This window comes from Bombina bombina, chromosome 6, assembly GCF_027579735.1.
Source record: "Bombina bombina isolate aBomBom1 chromosome 6, aBomBom1.pri, whole genome shotgun sequence".
NCBI classification, from domain to species: Eukaryota; Metazoa; Chordata; class Amphibia; order Anura; family Bombinatoridae; genus Bombina; species Bombina bombina.
The window spans coordinates 754,783,037-754,808,691 of record NC_069504.1 but is presented as its reverse complement, the minus strand read 5'-3'; the positions used below and the strand labels follow the sequence as shown (position 1 = coordinate 754,808,691).

The window sequence follows — 25,655 nt, the reverse complement described above, 5'->3', positions numbered from 1 at the left end:
AACAAATTAAGTAATGCTACATACAGTAATAAATTAACAAAAATAAGTTTGTAGCAGTTAGAAACATTAACGAGAGTTTCTGGGGAAGACAACAGCTGGATAGAAAAAGGAAGTTGTTGAACTGAGAGAATACAGAGTGCTTACAGTTATGGAAGGTCATAGCAGACCTGGAGATTTTTGTTTTTTCATCTCTCCCTTCTCACTCCCAACTATCTTTCCCCACTCCCTCCTCTCTTCAATCTCTCTTTTTTCCTCTCCCTTCTGTCTCAGGCCATGGGGCCGATTTATCAACGGTCTGTCTGACATGATCCGCTCAGCGGATCATGTCCGACACACATCGATGAATGCTGACAGCATACGTTTATCATTGCACAAGCAGTTCGGCCGCTAGCAGGGGGTGTCAATTAACCCGATCGTATTCGATCGGGTTGATTGCTGTCCGCCGCCCACAGCAGGCGGACCAGTTAAGGAGCAGCGGTCTTAAGACCGCTGCTTCATAACTGCTGTTTCCCGCGAGCCTGAAGGCTCGCGCGGAAACAGGGCGAGTTGGCCCAATTCGGGGCAAAGTAAATTGGCTCCTAAATCTTTACACTCTTTCTTTCCCCTCTCTCATATCTCTTCACTTTTTTCTCCATTCTCTCTTAACTCTACCTTTGTCTCTACTTTTACTTTTCATCTGCGATCTCTCTCTCTCTCTGCCCCATTTACCCACTCAAAAGTAATAGTTTAAGTACTAATGGGGTCCCTACAGTCCTAGAGGAATAACATTTTCTTGCACTTTCATGGCTATTTAATATCCCTTAAGATAATAGTTTTAGCACATAGCCACAATGTGTGTTTGTAAGTACTGCAATAGGAATGTACATTCTGCAAATACAATGTGCCAACTTTGCTACTTACAACATGTTACCAGACATCAGATTCCATATTCTTTATAACTTTTACTCGCCACCAAAATTTCCAAAAATAAATTTCCACTTGCCAAAAGCTAGTGGGCTAGTGGAAATGTTGAGCCCTGAATATATAGTTAAATTAAAAACTATTTATTGGATACAATATAATAATCTTGTGTTTGCTTGTCTCCCACTCCCTAGAGTGGCCAAAAAGCAAAATCTGTAACCCTCAAATACTACAAATCAAATAGCTGGTTTAGCGAATTTGCAGCAGTTTTTATAGATTTTGCTTTTGGGCTTCTCTAGGGACAAAGCACAACACTTACACAAAAGCAGGATGTGTTTAATGGACCTTTATTTATATATATTTGAATCAAACTTTGTAAATATCAGTAGTATATGCAGTTATGTGAAATTCACAATTTTATTTTGCATCATTATCTTTTGCATACAGGTAAGACCCCTGCCAATTTCACCCTTAGCTAACCTGGCCCTCCAAAATAAGTTTGGTCACTTCTGACCTACACCTTATATTTTGTTATTTTTATAATCAGGCAATTTATATAACTTCTTTAAAAAAAACAGAATTATAAAACTAAATCATCAGCAAACAGGAAAAGGAAAACCTTCAAGTCTCCATACCTGGAAAAAATGCTATCTTTATTTAAAAAGCAGGAGCCGGCTCATTTTAGGTTCAGCACCCTGGATAGCGCTTGCTTATTGGTTAATACATTTAGCCACCAATAAACAAGCATAACTCAGGTTCTGAACCAAAAATGGTCCAGCTCCTAAGCTTTACATTTCTGCTTTAAAAAAAAAAAGATAGCAAGAGAACAAAGAAAATTGATAATAGGAGTAACTTAGAAAGTTGCTTAAAAATGCATGTTCTATCTGAATCATGAAAGCAAACATTTGGGTTTCGTATCCCTTAGTATCCCTTTAAACTTCAAAAAGTCTTACCTATTTATTAATTTCAATATTCACTACATTAGAATTAGAATTAGCAAATGAAAAAAAAACACAATTCAGTTGACTGCAGTTTATCTCTTATAGACTAGTCAAAATTTAGCATTCATTCTTAAGGATGTCATTTTAAACAACTTTCCAATTTACTTTTATCATCAAATTTGCTTTGTTCTCTTAGTATTCTTTGTTGAAAGCTAAACCTGGGTACGCTCATATGCTAATTTCTAAACCCTTCAAGGTCACCTCTTATCTCAGTGCATTTGGACAGTTTTTAACAGCTAGACAGTGCTAGTACATGTGTGCCATATAGATAACATTGTCCTCACTCCTGTGTATTTACCTAGGAGTCAGCACTGACTGGCTAAAATGCATGTCTGTCAAAAAAAATGAAATAAGAGGGCAGCCTGCAGAGGCTTAGATACAAGGGAATCACAGAAGTAAAAAGCATATTAATATAACTGTGTTGGTTATGCAAAACTGAGTACTGGGTAATAAAGGGATTATCTATCTTTTAAAACAATAAATATTCTGAAGTAGACTGTCCCTTTAATCTGACTGAAATGTTATGTAATCTGTAAATAAAAATGATCCATAAATGCTTAGTATTATTTTTTTTGTCTGTAAATATAAAGTCATATTAAAACGCCAAATAAAGAGTGATAAAATAAATATCAATATAAAGGGATATTGTAACTATATTTCTTTGTAATATCTAAAAGGGGAACACAATTATATTACATTAAAAAAGAGATGTTTCCATTTGGAATAAAATTATTTTTGCTAGGCTTTTCTCTCTCCACCAATACAGCTGAGGGAGTTGTCCCAAACAGCCAATGAGCTATGATACATATATATGCAACTTGTATTTCTTGTAAATTGCAATACATATTTAAACATTTTAATTGTGGCACTAGTCCTATAGTCATGCAACTAATGATTACTTCTAGCTAGTAACACTTTTTCATATTTGTAAAGCACTCAAAATGATATAAGAATAGTCTGTAGTGCTGATTGCTTCAGTTTTGTATTATATGGTAGTTTTTGTTAATGGACTATGCTCAACTTTAAAACTATCATATATCTAATATTATAATACAATGACCCCTAGTATGTCATGCCACATTTGCTTATAAGCAGTGGAATATTTCATTATTGTGCCACTATGAGACTGGGAAACCTACTGCTCATGAACCCCCACTCTCAATAATATTAGTATGGGTTCAAGCACCTCCCACTGAACAACCGGGAATCACTGATTTGTAATAAAAATAATAAATAAACCATTTGGAGAGCATAGGAGTAGGAAGGCATTGTGCTATAGCCTCCCAAAATCCTGCTGCCCTAACAGACAGCCTAGGCCAACATATTTAAATATTTCCCTACTCATTAGCATTAAGTGTGAGTATCAATTTCACTTTGAGGAAAGTCTGTATTAAATTCATGTAATCCAGCAATAGCTTATAGATCATTAGCTATTAAGTATAATTAATGCAAACAGTATTCCAGCCTATCTAGCAGGTATATAAAGAGAATTTGTAAACAGGTGAGATTGTATGACCCACCCCTTGTATCTCCTCTTTGCTAATCTGTTTAACCTTAGCCTATAACTAGAATTCCTATGAAGAAGTTATATATTGACTCCAGATGTGATGATGACATCTGGATTCTATTGTATCTTGTTATAATGTTTTCACTGAAAGGTCAACCTGACAGCATCATGGACAGGGTGCTTGTAAATAATGCTGACATTGCAGTATTAGGCTACAAGCACCACAGGGTCAGGGTCACAGAATATGCCCAGTCATAAGCCACTTTGTATCTGAAGAAGGATGAGAAGAAGAAAACTAGTATTAACCCCATGTATGCCAGGGAGGTCATCTACAGGGTTAACCTTATCTCTAACCTCAGTCACAATGACCTTACTAGCAACATTGTAGGATTGCTGTAAGATCTCATTACAATCAAGGATGAATACTGCTGAAACTTTGTGGTTGTGGTCAAAATCGAACTGCTTGAAACTGAAGGGTGATTAAGGGTAGCAAGGCTGACTATAGTCACAAAGCCCCACTGGCAGTTTAATTGTAACTCTTGTGCCTTTTGTGGCACCTTCATGCTCAGTTAGAAACGTGAAATTTGATATTCACCTTTATAATTTAAATTATTTCTAGTCTTTTTCCATATAATTATGGTTGTTTTCAGTTAATATAATTTCTAAACATCTTTCCATCAACTCTAAAAATGATCAAAAATGTATTTTATGGCACCTCAGATGGACATTCTTCCTCTCCTATTTTCTAAATATTTATTTTCTAAATTGCCTTTATGTTACTCATTTGTTTTATTCAAGTATGAGTAGTGAAGAATATATGCTATTTATTTTCATTATTTATTTTACCTGCTTTTCCTGTCTTTAAAAATGAAAATCCTAGTTTTTCCACTGACCCGTGAGATGATTAGGTAGAATAAAGAACCCTGACCCTCCTACATATTGCACAATAATTGCTTGATATGTGCAGGAGCTCATTTATATTGGTCCCAAACTGCCCATCACAAAGTCAACAAGATAAACAACATTCAAGAATATGTTTAAGGGGTGTATCTCTATGATTTAAAAAAAATATATGCAATTATTGCTATAAAAATCACAGTTTAAAATGCATTTAAAAAGTTTTTTTAATATAAAAAAGATTTTGCAATGAAGTTATTAATTTATTATGCAGGAATAAAAAAAAAAATACTTTAATGGGACATTCCAATCAAAATATAAATGCACATAGATTTATTGCATTTTTGAATAGAAACATATTTTCAATATACATGTATTGGCAAAAATGCTTCTATTAAGAGTTATCACTGTTTTAGTGTTAACATTTTTCTCTGCATGTGCATGTGAAGTATAACTAGATATTTTTACTGCACCCACCTTTTAAATAATGCAGCTGCTCAGATCATCAGTGAGGCTTGTAATCATGTCAGCAATTAACAAATTGAGTCAGTACCAGATGGTACAAACACCTTAGGAGCATGTGTTGTGTTTAAAATGCTGGTGCACGGTGCATACTTAAATACACTTTTAAAACAGCTATAGCTTTTATTAGAAGCCTTTTTGCTAATGCATGTATATTACAAAATTGCTTCTGTTCAATACCGAAATGCACCCATGTGATTTCCAATTTTGGCTGTAATATCCCTTTAATGCCCCATAAGTCTCTATATGCTGACTATCCTTAAAGGGACAGTATACACTCATTTTCATATAACTGCATGTAATAGACACTACTATAAAGAATAAGATGCACAGATACTGATATAAAAATCCAGTATAAAATGGTTTAAAAACGTACTTAGAAGCTTTCAGTTTAGCTCTGTTGAAAAGGTAGTAGTAAAGCCCACTGCAAGTGGGAAATAAGACACTCCCCCCTCCCCCTTCTTTTGCATATGAAAAGACCCTTTACACAAACAGGAGCAAGCTGGAGAAGGTAGCTGACGGTATTCAAATAAAACTTTGGGGCTTGGTTAGGAGTCTGAAAATCAGAGCAATGTTATTTAAAAATAAGCAAAATTATACATTTAAAAAAAACAAAAAACTTTATGGGCTTTATAAATAGATCATCTACAAAACATTTATGCAAAGAAAAAATGAGTGTATAATGGCCCTTTAAAGGGACATAAAAACTAAAAAAAAAAATATTTCATGATTCAGATTGCACATTTAAACAACTTACCAATTTACTTCTATTATCAAATTTTCTTAGTTTTCTTGCTATCTTTTGTTGAAAAGCAGGTATTTAAGCCCCGGAGTGTGCACATGTCTGCAGCACTATATAACGGCAGTTTGGCAACAATATTATACATTAGCAAGAGCACTAGAGGGCAGCACTATTTCCTGTTATGTAGTGCTTAAAGCATGTAGACACTACCTACCTAGGTATCTCTTCAACAAAGAATAACATGAGAACAAAGCAAATTTGATAATAGAAGTAAATTGGAAACGTTTTTAAAACTGAATTCTCTATTTACATAGTAACATAGTAACATAGAAGATGAGGTTGAAAAAAGACCGAAGTCCATCAAGTTCAACCTATACAAATATAAAATACTTACAAACTCCAGTTAAGATTAAATAATCCCACTAAAAGGTGACCCATTTAATACTAGCAATCATATCATATGAATCATATGAATTTTGTTTATAGATAGAAATGTATCCAAAAATTTTTAAATGTATCTAGGGTATTGGAAGTCACTACCTCCTTTGGTAATGAGTTCCACAATTTTATTGCTCAACAGTGAAAAAACGTTTCCGTTGCAGGAGATTAAATCTCCTTTCCTCCAACCTTAAATTGTGACTGCTTGTCACAAACAATTTTCTTGGAATAAACAGAGCTTCTGCCATCTCCGTATATGGGCCTTGAATATATTTATATAAAGTAATCATGTCACCTCTCAAGCGCCTCTTTTCTAAAGAAAACAGACCCAGTTTGGCTAGCCTCTCCTCATAGCTTAAATTCTCCAATCCCCTTTTAGCTTTGTGGCCCTTCTCTGAACTTTTTCTAGTTCTGCAATATCTTTTTTAGCAATCGGTCCCCAGAACTGCACTCCAAACTCAAGGTGAGGTCTTACCAGTGCTTTATATAGTGACAGAATTATGCTTTTCTCCCTTGAATCAATGTCTCTTTTAATACATGCTAGTATCTTATTAGCCTTTGAAGCTGCTGCCCTGCATTGTGCACCCGTCTTTAGCTTGTTATCTATTTCTACTCCCAAATCCCTTTCCTCCTCTGTTTGGCTAAATCTTGTCCCATTTAAATAATATGTTGCCTTTTTATTTTTACTTTCAAAGTGTAGAACCTTGCATTTTCCCATATTAAATCTCATTTTCCATTTACCTGCCCATACTTCTAATTTTTGCAGGTCCCTTTGCAATGAAAGTTCATCCTGCTCTGACCTAATGACCTTACTTAACTTAGTATTATCTGCAAAAATAGAGACCCTTGCTCCAAGTCATTTATAAAAATATTAAAAAGAATAGGGCCCAGGACTGATCCCTGGGGGACTCCACTGATTACCTTTGTCCAATCTGAGTATGATCCATTTACTACTACTCGTTGCTCCCTTTTATCTCTTTTATCTAGTTATTTATCCAGTTATCCATGAGCTAACATTTTCAGCTATTCCCAGTCCCTTAATTTTGTGCATTAACCTCTCATGTGGCACTGTAATCAAATGCCTTTGCAAAATCTAAGTATGTCACATCAACTGATTCCCCTGTATCTATATTTTTACTTACTTCCTCATAGAATCTAGTTAGATTAGTTTGACATGATCTATTTCTCATAAAACCATGCTGAATAATTTGAATAATGAAAGAATTTTTGGGGATTTCATGCCCCTTTAAAACTATAACAGAATCAATTCTTACATATGCTTTTCTTTTCATAAGCCTGTGGATAAAAGTGCAGCTCTCTAACCATAACCCTGTGCAGCACTGAACATATGGAAATAAAATTCCTTTGGCTGCTAATCATTTATGCCTCTAAATTAATTTGTTTATATATTGCTATATTTCTTTAACTCAATCCCTATCCCTTTTTCCTAAATACTTCAGTTCATCAGGGAATTATAAAACTTGGTACTGAATACAGGAAACACGCCTTTTTAGTTTGAAGCCAGAATATAGGGTGGGAGTGGGGTTTTAAATGCAATTAAACTCCACTTAAGAAAATCAGGACATTTAGCAATTATATCTTTTTGAAAATTAAATTAGTTAATGTTAATAAATGAACTACATATCCGCTAAATGATCCTGTTCAGTTTTCTGCATCTATACTTTTATCTTTGATCAAGACTTTTCTATATTTTCAGAGCAACAGTTTGATGACAGCACATAACCTGATTCATTAAAAGAGATAGTTATCTTGTTTCTATAACAGTTTTGTATTTGCTGCATTAACGTTACTATATAAAATTACTATTAAACAGGATAGGGAAATTGAATATCATTACTACAGTTCTCAAATAATATGGTGCATTATTCATATTGCATACATCAGTACTTATTTTTTCACTAAGCTGGGGGGAGTGTCTCTGTAGTCAAGAGGCGGAGTAAGGGTGCTCCAGTAGTGGGATTAGCAAAAAAAAACGAAAAAAAACAGCACCACTCTCACTTCTTCAGGCATGGCCAAGGAATGCCAAATTGTCCAATGCAATTACAAATTAAATCAGTCCAGCCAAGGAATTCATATAAAAGGACCTTTATTTATCCATAAGAGTCTCTAAAAAATAGACAACATTTCAAGCCGATGTCTGACCCTTAATCATGTCTCATGATTTAAGGGCCAGGCATTGGTTTGCAACGTGGTGTATTTTTTAGGGACCCTGATGGAACAAATAAAGATCCTTTTATATGAATTCATTGGCCTGACTGATTTAATATTTGGTCCAGTAATGGAGTAACTTGGCCTGGGGGAATTTTTAAGTGAACCTTAAGTTTTCCTCTTTTTGACTTTAAAAGGGGTTGAACAGAATTTAAAATTTGGATGATACTACAAAATGTAGAAGGGTTTGAAATTCTGATTTTTATTCAGAATTATAGCAAATAATAAAAATAACATGCCACAAGATTAGCATAAACAGGCTGCCGCTGTGTGTATTGAATCTGTGCCATGTTGGTAATGGTACAAGAGCTCATAACACTGTGAGTTATTTTTTTCATGATGGCCCAAAACATTTTTTTGCACTGGGCAGTCTTTTGCAGAGCAAAATTTGAGCACATTTGAAAAAGTTGCATTTAGAACATTAAACTGTCATTTTGGTAACATTATCATTCTAGGTAATACAGTATTGCCAAGAAGGGCTGCATGAATTTTAAAGCAAAAAGGGGGTTAACTTTTTAAAGAATTGGGAAATTTGCACATCAAAACAAAATTATTTTCTTGGTCTTTGATGTGTTGTTATTGTTACAGCCTCTATGACTGGTTTCATATAGTGTATGGATGTCATCCATTGGCTGCAGTTGTGTGTTAGCACTACATTGCCAAACCAACGCCTCATATTCTGATAAATAAGAATAACCTATGACTTTAAGACACTAACATTTACACAGCACAGTCACAAAAATAAATATGTCTCCCCTTTGGAACCAGACAAAATCCTAAAACTACAATCAGAAAGAGAAGCAGTCTCAATAGCTTGTTCTCTGCCAGGAATGAACAACAGCTCAATAGCTTGTTACCACCTGGTTACCACCTGGGAGTGGCTTCTTTAAAGGGACACTGAACCCAAAACATTTTCTTTCATGATTCGGATAGAGCATGCAATTTTAAGCAATTTTCTAATTTACTCCTATTATCAATTTTTCTTTGCTCTCTTGCTATATTTATTTGAAAAAGAAGGCATCTAAGCTAAGGAGCCAGCAAATTGTTTGTTCAGAACCATGGACAGCACTTGTATATTGGTGCTGTCCAATCAGCAAGGACAACCCAGTTTGTTCACCAAAAATGGGCCCGCATCTTACATTCTTGCTTTTCAAATAAACATACCAAGAGAATGAAGAAAATGTGATAATAGGAGTAAATTAGAAAGTTGTTTAAAATTGCATGCTCTATCTGAATCACGAAATAAACATTTTGGGTTCAGTGTCCCTTTAAACTCAATTGTGCTTTTCACAGAGGAAAACTTTCCTGAAGTATCTCAGTCTGATCCCGCCTAACAAGGTCAGTCCAGCCCGAAATACCAGACAATTCTTCTCTGAACAAGGGAAACGGCAACCCCAAACTGCAACCCAATATAACCATAGCTGCTGCCTTTTTGATTTTTGTATATAATTTTCCTCAAAAATAAAATATTGAGGGAATAGTTTTTTTTGTGAATCCACAAAACATTCAACTAGATAATTCTTTGACACAAAATTGATTTAAATTATACACACTCCTATAGGTTTAGACTCATTCCCACTGTTTAATGTGTGTCTCACTGACATATGAATAGTTGGCAGCACAAACTGTAGACAGACTTTTTGCCAGGAACACTGACAATGTAATGACGATCATCTCCCTCTTTGACAGGGCCTAAATTTAAGGACCACAGCTCAGTTGTTCCTATGGCGGTGGGCCAGGTCTATCCATGAACTTGTTTCCGATTTGTTTCCTTAATGCCCACAGCAAATCTCTGCTATTCGTTAGCTGCAGCTGTGCAGTGTGGGAACAGTGGCAAGTGCAGAGCAAAAGAAAAGGGAGCAGCTGATTTTAGGGGGGGGGGGCGGGAGGGAGGAGATTCCCATGTGGAAAAAACAACTAAATTATATATTTAGCATTGCTAAAAGAACAGATTAGTTACATTTATTAAACATTCACTTTATGGTGCAAGTATTTATGATCATTTATTCATAATTTTATCATTTGTTGGTCTATGTTCAACTGTCAAATTTATGATAATTTTCATGATGTTACTTAAAGGGACAGGGTACTGTAAACATTTTCTTCTCTTTATTGTACTCCCAGTGATCGATTTTACTTGCTGGAGTATATTAAATTGATTAACTTATTTTGGTTTATTTTGTCATTTGAATTAGCTGCTTTTGCCTGTTATAACTCTGCCTATACTGAACATTTCAATACTTAAAGGGATATGAAACCCAAAATTTTTCATGATTTAAATAGTTTTGAACTTGTAATATGAGTGCAAAAATAGAAGCGCTATTGATTGTGTTTTTGCGATACTCTAATATTTTTGCACTCCACTTGTAATCATCCTATATAAATATACTAGTGGCAATGTTATTTGGAAATTATTATGATTATGTAAATAACAGTATACCCAATTATAAACTACATGTTTTTTTCAGGGAGACATCCAGCAGCTGATGATTGTCCCTGACCCCAGAGCTGCCTATGAATATTGTAGCCACTACATGCCCAGCTGTGACTCTGCACTCATCTACGCCTTGCAAGCCCAAGACCCAGAATTCCCAGAGGAGGTAAGAGAGATAGACTAAAGGAGTACAGGGGAAAAGGAGAAAAGAAAGGGAAGACAGTAAATCAACAACAAAATGGTAGCACATGCAACATGTTATTTCTTTTAACAAAAACTTCCCAGAGTGAAGATCTTTGTTTGCTTCTCAAATCCATATTAAAGTTCATCACAATCCACTCTGCCAATTTACCAAAAATTATTCAGCATAATGGGCTCCATTTATTAAGCATGCTTCGAGAGCCCCTTGTTTATGGCTCGCCTGAAACGGAAGTTAAGAAGCAGTGGTTTTAAGAACGCTGCTCCTTAACCTCTCCGGCATTATTGAATTCCTCCCGATCCGATCAGGATGATTGACAGCCCCTGCTAGCCACCGATTGGCCGCCAGTGAGTAGGGGGCGGCCTTCTACAATCATTTCTGGTAAAATGTTTTTTGCAAAGAAAAATGTGGATAGCGAATCATGTCTGCTAGACACATGATAAATCGATCCCCTTGTGTCAGGTCTGGAAGTTTTTACGTCTCTGGTAAACAAGATTGATATTCTGCAGGCTAACGGTGGAGCAAACTGTCAAGTTATTTCTTTAAATGCAAATAAGCAAAACTTTGTGTCAGTAAGCTCCTTACACTTTTCACTCCTAAGGTTTCTAACTTCTTTGAAACTAATGACATCAAACTTATTAAGAAAACAAGTGAGCTATTACTATTGAAAAATATAAAATTAATTGTTATAATCTCAAATTAATTTAAATTACAATTTAGTTTTAATAGGTGAGTTCTTTGATCCAGAGAATATGCAATATACATAGGGCTCCATGTATTAAGCAGCAAATGCTGCTTCGGAGCCCCATCGTTTCAGGTCCGCCTGAAATGGAAGTTAAGAAGCAGCGGTCATAAGACTGCTGCTCCTTAACTTATCTGCCACCTTTAAGGTGGCAGACTGAAATCATCCTGATCCAATACGATCGGGATGATTGACGGCCCTTGCTAGTGGCCACCAGTGAACAGGGGGCGGCATTGCACAAGCATTTCACCAAAAAATATTGTGCAATGTTAAATGCCAACAGCGTATGTGAATCATGTCCGCTCGACCTTTGTTAAATCTACCCCATAGTGTCTTCGCTATAGCCAAAAGCTTCTGTAGTGTGAGTGGAATGAAAATGGAAGGCGTGGAGAAAGCTTTATTTGTCTGACATTTTCATGTGTATATAAAGAGTCTGACTTTATGATTTTATTCGCCCAAAAAGGCTACACATTCAGCTAATATGCCTTCCACTCTGGTTGGGTCCCACAAGGGGTCCCTTATAAGTTTTTTGGGGGTACCCACAATATCTGATAATGTATTGTGAGTGTGTTTATGTGTTGTGTATGTATGAAAGTGTGTGTTTGTGTATATGCATGAATGTGTGTGTTTGTGTGTGCATGCATTATTGTGTGTATGCATGCATGTGTGTGTTTGTGTGTATGCATGAATGTGTGTGTTTGTGTGTGCATACATTATTGTGTGTATGCATGAATGGTTGTGTTTGTGTGTATGCATGAATGTGTGTGTTTGTGTGTATGCATGAATGTGTGTATGCATGAATGTGTGTGTTTGTGTGTGCATACATTATTGTGTGTATGCATGAATGTGTGTGTTTGTGTGTATGCATGAATGTGTGTGTTTGTGTGTGCATGCATTATTGTGTGTATGCATGAATGTGTGTGTGTGTTTGTGTGTATGCATGAATGTGTGTGTTTGTGTGTATGCATGAATGTGTGTGTTTGTGTGTATGCATGAATGTGTGTGTTTGTGTGTATGCATGAATGCGTGTGTATTTATAAGTGAATATGTGTGTTTGTGTATGAGAGAGTAACTTTTTTTTCCATATTTTGCTGTGAGGTAGGCACATTGCTAATTTTAAATTATCTGTGAAAGAAGATCACAAAAGAAGGTGCCTCCTAGTGTTATACTGCAAACAATTTCACCGATATCAACGACAAGTAGTGAAAATATACTCACAAGTGGAGCAGCACCAAATGTGCTAAGTGGCGCAGGATGAGACCTAAGCAGTTTCCCAGCAAACTGATCTCCAGAGGATGTAATAGCCTAGGTGTGTTCGGGATTGGTCCAATAAAGCTCAGGCTTCCATGTTGTTAGGCATAATTTTTATTAAAAACAATATTAAAAACCATTGGGTATGTACATTACCCAAAAGTGATTTAAAATGATAATTGCAACAGATTGCAACGCGTTTCTCAGCTTGAACCTAGCTGTTTCATCAGGTATCCCTTTGCTAATTTTGTACCTCTTTAAATGTGTGGGCATTGCTCATCATTGCCTACATGGAAGGTACATGGAGTTTGACAAAGGGGCCGATTTATCATCGGTCAGTTCGACATGATCCGCTCAGCGGATCATGTCCAACAGACATTGATGAATGCCGACAGGATACGCTATCGGCATTTATCATTGCACAAGCAGTCCTTGTGAACTGCTTGTGCAATGCCGACCCCTGCAGATTGGCCGCTAGCAGGGGGTGTCAATCAGCCCGATCGTATAGGATCGGGCAGATTGATGTCCGCAGCCTCAGAGCAGACAGACCAGTTATGGAGCAGCGGTCTTAAGACCCCTGCTTCCTAACTGCTGTTTCCGGCGAGCCTCAAGGCTCGCACGAAAACAGGGGCATAATAATTCAGAGCTTTATAATTCGGCCCCAAAGAGTCTAAGGGGCATATTTATCAAGCTCAGTTTCTAAAGACTGCTGCTCCATAACTTGTCAGCCTGCTCTGAGGCCATGGACAGAAATCAACCCAATCGAAAAAGATCGGGTTGATTGACACCCCCTGCAGGCCGCAAATCTGCAGGGGGCGGCATTGCACCAGCAGTTTACAAGAACTGCTGGTGCAATGATAAATGTCGACAGCAGGTGAAAAAAGTTTCAGAAGCTCTGCTTTATAATACCATTGTTTGTATCAAGGTTATATTTTGACTTCCTTGCCCATTTAGGGCTAGATTATGAGTGGAAGACAAATTAGCGCTTCCACTCGCTCGTTAACTTCGCTAGAAGTAAGCTTTTCTGAGGGCATCGGGTAGTGTGCTTATTGCAAGTTGAATGTAAAAAGTTTGTTCACAAGCGCTAACCCGACACTATCAAAGTGGATCTTCGAATATTGCAACCACATTAACGTATTCCCCCATAGACTTCAATGGAGCACAAAAAGTGGGAAAAAAAACACCCATAACCAAGTGCACTAACCCGATATGAAATCTGAATATTTCACATTCTAATATTCTTCACATAGCCGAATATTTTCTGTTTATTCTTACATAAATATTTCTTTATCAATATATTATGTTTTTTTGTTGGTAAAACATATATCTATCTATCTATATATCTATATATATATATATATATATATATATATATATATATATATATATACTGTGTGTATATAGATAGATAGATGATAGATAGATAGATAGATAGATAGATAGATAGATAGATAGATTCTTAGAATATATTCCCTATGTGAAGAACATTGGAATGTGAAATATTTACAGTAAATACACAGTTAAACACTTTATTAAATATGAATATGTAGGCCTAAGATCACAGTGCACTTTTGAGGCGTCGATAGAAGCCGTTTGCCATTTATAGACATATTTATATGATACAATCATATTCTTATAGGTTCACAGTACATAGGTTGTATTAAGTAGCCTGATATCCGTTAGTTATTGCAAAACAAGTATAGCTAAATCTAATCTACAAAATTACAAGTACCTGAAAACCTAGTATCCTCACTGCTATTTGCAAACAATGGGGTTAATTGCATTGGGAGGTTTGGGGTGCATGGCTGTTTAGGGGACATGATTTAGATTTAAGAATGAGTTTAAGGGTTTTGGATCATGGTGGTTAAGGGGTGAATTGTTTTTAAGGAGCTATTGCACTGGGGGTCTCAAGTTTAATGGCTCTGTTTTAGTGCACGGCATAGGATTTAGACTTCATTCTTTTACCTAGTGATTTAACACATATTCTCCAAATGTTAATAGTGGGAGATAAGCCAGCCAGAAGCTACACTTTCCTGCAGAATATGTAAGTCTGCTCTTATTTTGACTCTTATACATGCTTTATAAAATGCCCCCCCCCCCCCCCCCATATCTAGGCTGACCATATTGCCGCTTTAAAAAGGGACACATATGAAAAATACATATGTCAGGGCTGTTTAAAGAAATGCTTTAAATAATGTTCTGTTATAAGAACCCTGACATATGTATTTTTCATATGTGTCCCTTTTTAAAGCGGCAATATGGTCAGCCTACCCATATCATTAGTTCTGGAGCCGACCCTGCTTTTTTGTGCAATATGTTTTTGGAATCATTTTATTAGATGTTGCTATTATGAGTGTAAGGGTACTCTGTAATGTATTTTTAATGTGTTTTGTAACACTTTTCAGTTTTGCAAAACATTTAATCTGAGCTCTGAGAACGTGCTAACCCAACGCACGTTTACTTCAATTCCACTCAAGCGAGCGCGTTTACTTTCAACTTGTAATACGAGCAAAAAACCTGACACGCACAAACTTCCGCGATAAACCTCTTATTGCTCGTGTGTAACTGTTAGTGATCCACTCATAATCTGGCCCTATGAGTGGATCACTAACTCCGTATGGAGCTTGATGCCCCGTGTTTCTGAAGGCTCGCCGGAAACAGAAGTTATGAAGCAGTGGTCTAAAGACCTCTGCTTCATAACCTGTCCGCCTGCTCTGAGGCGGCGGACAGAAATCAACCCGATTGATTGACACCCCCTGCTAGTGGCCAAATGGCCGCGAATCTGCAGAGGGCGGCATTGCACAATGATAAATGCCGAGAGTGTATGCTGTTGGCATTTATCGATATGCAGCAGACATGATCCGCAATATCGTATCATAAATAGGCCACTTTATGTTAAAATTCTTGGAAAGGAAAATCATACTTTTTTTTTTTCTAGCTGTGCTGATAAATCTGTATTGCAATAACTCCTCAAATCATTTTTACTAGTGCATGCTACTTTTCTATTTAGTTATTTTTTAATACAAAAAAAATTGTTATTTTTGTTCTACAAAAATAAATATGTAAAAGAAATAATTGTGTTATCTGAACAATGCACAAAAAGTAATTAATTAATGTTTGCTATATGATGACAAAAGACATCCACTTATCAATTAACTTCTACACCACCTTAAAGGAGGCGGATTGAAATCATCCCAATCTGATACGATTGGGATGACTGACAGCCCATGCTAGCAGCCGATTGGCTGCAAGTGAGCAGGGGTCGGCATGGCACAAGCTATTATGGTGAAATGCTTGTGCAATAATAAATGCGGACAGCAATGTCCATTGCGAATCATGTCTGCTCAACATTTGATAAATCAAGCACATTATCTGCAAATCAATGGAGAGTAAATCAGTTTGCATATTTCAGTAGAGATTTGACATTATCAAGAAATATAAACTTGCAACAATTAAATGCTGTAATGCATTAATGCTTTTATTGCATTTTTGCTTGTATATACCTGTGCGTTTCAACCCTGCAAAAAGGTTAAACATAGTTAAAATCAGCTTTGGCCAGCTCAACACAGTTAATTGGCTACTACATACTGATGCTGTCTCTGTTTGGCTCAGCAGCCATTTTCAGCTTGAAACCACTAGTGCATTGCCAGTCTAGAGCTGATTTTATCTATGTGTTTAACTTTGCAGGGGTTAAACACTGAGATATAGGCGAGCGATGATGCTATAAGAAAATTATCTATGCATTAGGGTATATTCCTGTTGCAGTTTTATGTCACTTTAGTTATGCACATTATGAAATGTTTGCAGTTATCAGGTCTAAGAATAACATTGTTAAAGATTACAATTATTATGGGTAACGATAAAGCCTGAGTTTTAATTTGTCGTTCTTGTTACAGGTATGTGATGAAAAAATTAGAAAGCATGGATTCTTCCATATGCACGAAGTTGTCATACAGTAATTCCTTTTTAAAGAGACAGTAACTTAAAAAATAATGTAACATAATTCTGCACTATATGCAGAATTATGTAACATTATCTTAGCGACAGCTTGAAAAATAAAAAGAGATTTTATCCCCCAAAGTTACACTTACCTTCTTTCCTCTCCAGGCTTTTCTGATCAGGTCGTCTTTTGAAAAGCGGTTCATGGGTGCACTGTCTAATCACAGCGTGCCTGATCGCACTTTTCAACTAAATGTAGCACGCTCCAACTCTGGTCTGGTCGCAGGAACCAGCTTCATTTAGTTCAATCCGCTTTTCAAAAGAAGATCTGATCAGAAGAGCCTGGAGAGGAAAGGAGGTAAGTGTAACTTTTGGGGATAAAATCTCTTAAATCTTTTTATTTTTCAAGCTGTCGTAGTGCAGCATGATGTAACATTATATTTTAAGTTTACTGTCCCTTTAAAGTGCATAATATTAGCAGGTGTTTTTTTAATGTGGACATGTTTGTTTATGAAATCAGTAGTGGAGTATTGCTGAGAGCGAAAAATAAGATATCTATCTATCTGTTTCTCTGTCTGTCTGACTAGCTATCTATCTACACACAGGACATAGTACAGTACTAGTAATAGAACTGGATTTTGTTTAGCATTCACGCTTACAGATGACAGCAAACTTCAGGTTAACTCATAAGGAAGCTTTAGTTCCCACCAGCCAGAGTAGGCGTGAAATTCAGATTTATTTCTTTTTTGGCAGTAGAAGTTTGTAAATACCGAGTTAGGGTTTTATTCAACAGATGTGGAGTCAGGGTTGTCCCAGCTGGTAACAGCTGTATCCCAGGGCTGTTTCTCATTCTGTGTCATTCACATGAATGAGTCAGTAGACTGGCATCTAGTGCTGAGAGGCAACAAGGAACTCTATTACTGAAGATTTGTCATCAATGACAACCAGTTTTCACAGCTCAGCATCTTGTCTAGTGTGGGTATAACACAGGCAGGGGTATGCTACACTTTGTTTACAGCTAAGCAGTCTTTACAATGCATAGGATAAGGGAATGTATAACACAGTTAAATAGATAAATTAGGTAGACTGAAAAAGAAATATAGATAGATAGATAGATAGATAGATAGATAGATAGATTTCATTAGCAGCTATGCATTTTAACACTTAGGAACATGTGCCAAAAAAACTGTATGTTTCTGCCAGAAACTGTCTTTTTGTTTTGTGCCTGCTGGATATGAGCCACAGAGCAAGAGGTTTTTCTCATTCTCAGTTTTTTTAATGCTTCTAATTGTCAGCTGGTGACCTACCCATGTTAAGAGTCACACAGAGTCAGTGACATTTCAGATCAGAAGAGGTATAGACACCTTTTTCCCCTTTCTTGCTAATGGGAAGATGTCTCACATTATCATGTCATTCAACCCCTACTTCCCTTTTTGAAAGTATTTTTGTTCCTGAAAATACTTATCACAATGCAACTTCTCCGTTGTTTCAAACATAGCAATTTTTCTCTTCACTAGAAGTTCCTGCAGTTCTACAATAACTTATAGCAGTCTCTGTTACCATTTTCAGTAAATGTAGCTATTAATGAATGAATGGAGTTATTCATTGAACATCTCTTATTATTTGTTATTATGACTTATTATTTATGGCCAAAAAATAATCTTCTCTATACTTTCTTCTTTCTAATGCCGCTCTTGGACCTACAGAGCACCAATGAAACTGCCCCTCGAAAAAAGGGCAGAAAAGGCAAAGGTAAAAAAAAGGATAGGAAGGGCAAAAAGAAGAGAAAATATGTAGCTGAGCAGACAGGCCCTGTATTCAGCACTGTTGTGGCATTTACCGATGGATTTCCAACATCAACTGTCACCCAGGCGGTAACTGTGGTTATGGTAACTGCAATCACAGTTTCACATCATAACACTGATATGCTTGCTTAATGTCTGCAGCAATTTCTCAGCTGTATGTGGTTTGCAGTGTTCATTAACAGTGTGACATAACTTCCATATTCATCATCATTTATCATTCATTATCTCATCTAATGCTAACTTCATTGATTAAAAGCTATGTTAATGTATTTAAAGTAATGGTAAACCCAAGCGTATAACAAACGCTAGGATTTACCATCACTAAAAATAAACATTAGTTTCTCTCATCGTTTTTAAAAAAAAATGATGCTAAACTTACCCTATCTGTAAGGAAAATAGATTACTAACACAGCGCCTCCGGCCACCCACGGCACAGCACTTTCTTCATTGAGGCGATCTTTCGAACTCTAGACCAATAGCCATGCATGTCAACATCCTAGCATGGCTATTGGTTTAGAGGTGGAAACGTCACCTCATTGGAGCAAGACGGGACGGCCGGGAGCACTGTGTTAGCGATTTTCTTTCCTTACAGATAGAGTGAGTTTAACATAGTTTTTTTACAAAACAATGAGAAAAAATAATGTTTATTTTTAGTGATTGTAAATCCTAGTGTTTGTTGTACACTTTTTACCATCACTTTAAGTTTCCTGAACCGCATTGACTTTCAGTCTGCAGTTTATTTTGAAATTTTACCCGAAATCTAGAGGAAGCAGCCTTGCAAGGGAATAATGTATGATCATTTTAATTAGAAACTAACAAACAACAAACTAACATAACATATAGATACATTTACCCACAATCATTTTGTATTTCTTCATAAGCTATTGAAGATTCTATTTCAAAAGTCCTACTAAAATATCAAAGAAAGTTTTATATATATATTGTAAATATTATATTTTCAATGTCAACTATTTGTCTACCTACATTGTGAGCAAATTATAGTCCATTCATTGGTACTCTTCCACATATGCTTTCCCCCAAATTGTTGCTTTTTTAATTTTTAATTTTAATTTATTCTATCAAGTTCCTCAAGTGAAATTTAAAAATTATGTATTGGATGTAGATTAAGAAGCTTAGAGTTTGTACAGCCATAGAGGCCGAATTATGAAATGTCTGTCAGACCTGATCCGACAGTGCGGATCAGGTCCGACAGACATCGCTGAATGCGGAGAGCAATACGCTCTCCGTATTCAGCATTGCACCAGCAGCTCACAAGAGCTGCTGGTGCAACGCCGCCCTCTGCAGACTCGCGGCCAATCGGCCGCCAGCAGGGGATTGTCAATCAACCTGATCGTACTCGATCGGGTTGAATAGTGGCGATTCCTGTCCGCCTTCTCAGAGCAGGCGGACAGGGTTATGAAGCAACAGTCTTTAGACCGCTGCTTCATAACTGCTGTTTCTGGCGAGGCTGCAGGCTGGCCAGAAATACGGGCCCTCAAGCTCCATTCGGAGCTTGATAGATAGGCCCCAATATCTAAATGTTGCTTAAAGGGATATAAAACCCAATATTTTTCTTTTATGATTCAGATAGAGCAAGCCATTTTAAGGAACTTTCTAATTTACTCATATTATTAATTATTTTTCAAATAAAGATACCAAGAGAATGAAGAAAATGTGATATTAGGAATAAATTAGAAAGTTGCTTAAAATTGCTTGCTCTGAATCATGAAAGAAAAAAAATGGGTTTCATATCCCTTTAATGTTTTACAGATAAAATAAACTGAGTAAGTAATAATACAATTGGGCTGATTTATCAAGTGTCGGGAGGACATGATCCACTGTAGTGGATCATGTCCGCCCAACATCGATAAATTCCGACAGCATACGCTGTCGGCATTTATCATTACACAGGCATTTTTAGTGAAATGCTTGTGCAATGCCGCCCCTGCACATTTGCGGCCAATTGGCCGCTAGCAGGGGGTGAGTTAAGGTGGCGGATGAGTTAAGGAGCAGCGGTCTTACGATCGCTGCTTCTTAACTTTTGTTTCCGGCGAGCTTGAAGGCTTGGGCGGAAACTGCTGCATTTGTAGCATCGTAAATCGTCCCCACTGGCCCATATTTATCAAGTTATGAAGCAGCGGTCTAAAGACCACTGCTCCATAACCCTGTCTGACTGCTCTGAGCAGGCAGACAGACATCGCCGGAAATCAACCCGATCGAGTACGATCAGGTTGATTGACACCTCCCTGCTGGCAGCGGATTGGCCACAAGTCAGCAGGGGGCAGCGTTGTGAGCTGCTGGTGCAATGTTAAATGCGGAGAGCGTATTGCTCTCCGCATTTAGCGAAGTCTTGCGGACCTGATCCGCACTGTCGGATCAGGTCAGCAAGACCGTTGATAAATAGGGGCCAATGTCTTTACTTGTTATGCCACAAATAAGTGATTGGATGATTTTAGCGTGGATTTTATTGCCTCTTTACAAACAATTCTCCTATTTTTTCCATTATAAGGAGGCATTAAAAGGTGATGAGACTTTGCATAAATTACCTATAATACTATTGTCCAACCCTGCCAATGAGGCACAAAAATCTGAGTATATCTGAGTATATCTGAACCTTAAGACAGGTAGTTAATTACTGACAAAAATAATCTTGAATGACTTGCTTAGGTTTAGATTCTGTTCTGGAGAATTTCTCCAGAGTTTTTTTATGGATAATCCCCATATCTCACATTTATTGTAACAGTTAAGTGCTAATAAAATAAAACAGAATTAATCAGAAGTATGATTTATCACCACATTTGCTGAAACCCATAACACAATATTTTACAACCTTTGACATCTGTTTCCCATGCTAAATGCTGGCACTAACTATTCAAAATAAAAGCATGAGAATTCCCACTGCTATTGCCAAAAATCATCTCATCATATTTCACCATCAACACCGTCCACAGATCCATTTTCTGTTTTATTTAAAGCTGGGTGATTTCAACAAGGAAATTGTTGTGAACTGGTAAGCAAAAAGCAACACCTTAGTTGATAGGCTATTTAAATAAACTGAAAGATAAACCTTGAGAATCATGAACCTGTCATCTCATTACAGTTTAAAGGGACATTACACACTTTGAGATGGTAATATAAATTGATAAATCATATATATATATATAAATAAAACTCACTTTTCCTGTAATTCCATTCTGAAATTGTGAGTTTTTCAGTTCCTGTTAGAAATGGAAGTGCAAAACACTGTTATATTCCACACAGCCATTGGCTGCACACTCTAGTGACCTATTTATAACTGACCCTCATTGGCCACAGCAGAAAAGGTAACCTAAGTTACAACATGGCAGTTCCCAGTGTTTGCACTTAGGGGCCGAATTGGCTGCTAGCAGGGGTGTCAATCAACCCGATCGTATTTGATCAGGCTGATTGCTGTCCGCCGCTCAGAGGCAGCGGACGAGTTAAGGAGCAGTTGGTCTTAAGACCGCTTCTTAACTTCTGTTTTCGGCGAGCCTGAAGGCTCGCGCGGAAACAGGGGGATCAGGGGCCATTCGGCCCTTGATAATTCAGCCCCTTAAACTTAACACTTATTTTGTCAATATTTAAACAGCTAATGAAAGTTTAAAAAACTACATCTACATGTTATTCTCAGACTAATCTTTCCTTTGAATGCATCATTCTAGCTAGTATTTGTTTAGTGTTTAATGTCCCTTGAATGTAATGAACAGAAACGTAAAACAGGAAGATGATAATATTCTCCATTAATTTGTTACCAACAATTAGACCATTTTGGGTTTTTTTAATTTTGGAAAATCAATGAGAATTCCATGACTGTACTCCATGTTGTTTCCAGTTAAGTCATGTTAATGATTCTGTTTACACAATTAGTACTCAATAACACAGAAGCAATATAAATGTATACTTCCCAAATAAATAGCATATTCAATTGAACTGACTATAAACATTATAGATTATTCTAAAAAAGGAAATAGAATCTCTAAGAGTAGACAACAATTGTTACTTTTAAATATATATTTTTTTAATTAAATTTGTATGAGGTGTCCAACACTCTTTCAAGAAATCACCCAGCTTGTATCTTCATCTATTTAAGAAACTAATGCGTTTGTTTTATTAAAATCACCCAAGACAGAGCCCAAGACCAAGGTACGTCCCACTGAAGATCCATTTTTAACAGACGAGGACTTTCCTGATTATTATACACCATCTCCTGATGATATTGAGGAATCCCTAAATGACACCATTTTGACAGATTATGAGGTAATATATATTTGTACATCATATATATTTAAGAAGAGATAATTCAGACCTAAAAATATTCAATTGACTCAATAAACTCCCAACCCAGGGCATAACGGAGGAGTATGTTCCTGAAGAAGATGAAGATCAGAATAGAGAAAGAGAAAATGATTATGAGATAAGAGAATATGATGATGATGATGATGATGAGGATGATTATGAGAGGCGTGAAAGGAAACGTTATGGCCCTGTGGAACAAGGGGAAGTGGTAACACAAGAGGTAAGATCTACATTAGAAGCTGTCTTCATTATTCTGCTTAAGATTTTATACGTTTTTATAGAACAAAGAAATTAGAGACTGCACTGGACTCTTTATAGTCATTTATTTAGTGGCATCATTGGGCACAAACGTATTTAAAGAGTCTATGGGGTCTATTTAACAAGGGCTGAATGGCCCCTGTTCCTCTTGTTTCCACGCAAGCTGATTGACAACCCCTTCTAGCGGCCGATTGGCCGCGAATCTGCAGTGGGCGGTATTGCACCAGCAGTTTACAAGAAATGCTGGTGTAATGATAAATGCCATTCTATGTATCTTTGATAAAATCCATTTTGAAATACACAGTATTAGTATACTTTAGTTTATGAGAATTGTTACATAATTAAAGGGACACTGAACTGTATAATTTGTTTCCCTTTAATGTGTCTTTAGTGCCTTGTTGAACCATCTAATGCATACTAAAAAATTTTTTAAAAAAATGCTCCTTTACGTTTATTTTTTGTATTTTAAATAGCTGGTTATGCTCATTGAAACCAACACCCATTGTTCTCGAGTACATTGCCATTAAATGGTCTGAGTTTGCAGGAAGATCAGAACTGCTTATCTCATCTCTCTCTATACACAAATGCCAATACTTAGGTACTGAAAATTCCATTAAGAATGTTGGTTTCAATCAGTAAAAACAGCTTATCTTTCTTACAAAAATAAAGCTAAAAGAGGGTAATGCAAAACTGCATGCCTTCAACTTGAATCTGTTTCGCTAAAACATTGCCGTAACTTCCCCAATTAAGTTCTGTATGTAGGTACTTAAAATTGTATTAAGGATGGTGGTTTCAATGAGTAAAACCAGTTATTTCTATCATAAAATGATGATGGTCCACAGTCCTCCATAACATATAGGATGTATTTCACACCACTAGGAGGATCTTAAAATCATTCCCACCTACCATCTCTCTCTAGTTTTATTCTTGGCCTCATAGGAGATGGTTGAGAATAGAGGTTGTTCCAGCTACTTGCTTATGGATTACTAATTGGGGGATCAGACCTATGTGAGACCCAGAGTCCCTGTGGAGTATTATTTACAAAGAGCAGCAGGTGAATGAAAGAGGGACATAGGAATACCCAGTTATGTGCAAAGAATTTCCTTAATGGACCTTCAGCCATAACTACCCTGAGGCATCATGGAAACGTGTCCCTAGCCTCCCCCTGAGGGAATCAGTTATTTCATACTGCAATCCTCTGCAGTACTCAATACCTGCACTGGATGGTCTCTCTACTGGATACTGCAGCAGCTTCATTACGATTGACATGTGGGGTAAGCCAGGGGAGGGGTGCTGCATAAGGTATGTGATACACACAACACACACACAACCCAGAGGCTATGTGTAGGTACTCTGACACAGGTACAGCATAGCCAGTGGACTTAACCTGCTCTCCTCATGACACAATGTTTTCTCCCTATCAGGTCCCTAATGGTTCTATCATCATTGGGAACATTATTAGGGAAGCCTCTGACCATTTTAAGCACTCTGGCAACTCTGTGGGTGTTTTTGGGGGTAGTTTTCTTATTTAGGTGTATGGCCCTTTCAGAATACCTGCATTTGCTTAGTGCAATATGTGGTTTTATAGAGGAGGCTCCAGTTAGGCTGGGGACCAATGTTTTTTCATTTTTAAGGTGTTATTATGCTTGGTGGACAATTATTTATAAAAAAATAACCAAAAGTGTTTTTACTATGATATGTGAACATTGGCTTTTCTCTACCAATCTTGAGCTTCAGCAACTGATTTTTTACTTCAACAGTTTGGGACAGATTCTAAACTTATTTTCAATGCCTACCAGTCTTTAAAAGGGGTGAGTACCCATACAGGAGGTGCCATAAGGGAATTAAGGGCTATATAATATATATAGGGGCTGTAGTGGTTTCTGCGCTGAGAGATAATTGAAGTGTCTGAAGGAGTGTAAACTTAGTGTAGAGGGCTCTCTACCAGGTATTGTCTGTACTAATACTTATACACAGTGTCATTGTATATTTTATTTTAAGTTAAAAGTGGAACAAAATGAATCTGTCCCCACTGATATCTATTTAGGAATCAGTTTCTGATATCTCTCTGTCTACATATATATGTTTATTTTGCAAATATGTTCCAGTATGCCAGGTCACTCAAATCTATGAGAATTATATATCTCAAATTTTGCTTACATATGAGCTGCTAAAAATAACATTGGCAAAATAGTGAAAGTTTGTTTAGTGGCTGTCCCCGATCTAAATAAGCATAAGTGTAAATCTGGGGATTTTACTTAGTCTCCTTGTGCAAAATATTTCTTGTGCTGATAACCTAAAGATTCAGATTTGATAACATCCTATAGGCAGGTGTTTTTTTGCAAGGACCCTTAGGCAGCTGTACACCACAGCACATTCTTATGTGATCTACAGTTTACCCAATTTTCCTATAATATGTGCAATTTTTAATTGTACTGAAAATGACATATTGTGCTATTACTATTTGTTATGACTAT

General features: G+C 36.7%; 1 protein-coding gene across 2 annotated transcripts in view; it reads left to right on the top strand.

Annotated features, from left to right (window-relative positions):
- Positions 1-25,655, top strand: part of COL5A3 (collagen type V alpha 3 chain) — a 295,561-nt gene that overhangs the window by 112,153 nt on the left and 157,753 nt on the right. Inside the window, exons 5-8 of one of the 2 annotated variants that reach the window (XM_053718029.1) lie at positions 10,705-10,836; positions 18,508-18,690; positions 22,750-22,881; positions 22,970-23,140. In XM_053718029.1, the coding sequence (XP_053574004.1) occupies positions 10,705-10,836; positions 18,508-18,690; positions 22,750-22,881; positions 22,970-23,140 (618 nt within the window). The remainder of the gene's footprint in view (positions 1-10,704; positions 10,837-18,507; positions 18,691-22,749; positions 22,882-22,969; positions 23,141-25,655) is intronic. The other variant, XM_053718030.1, reaches the window with a different exon arrangement.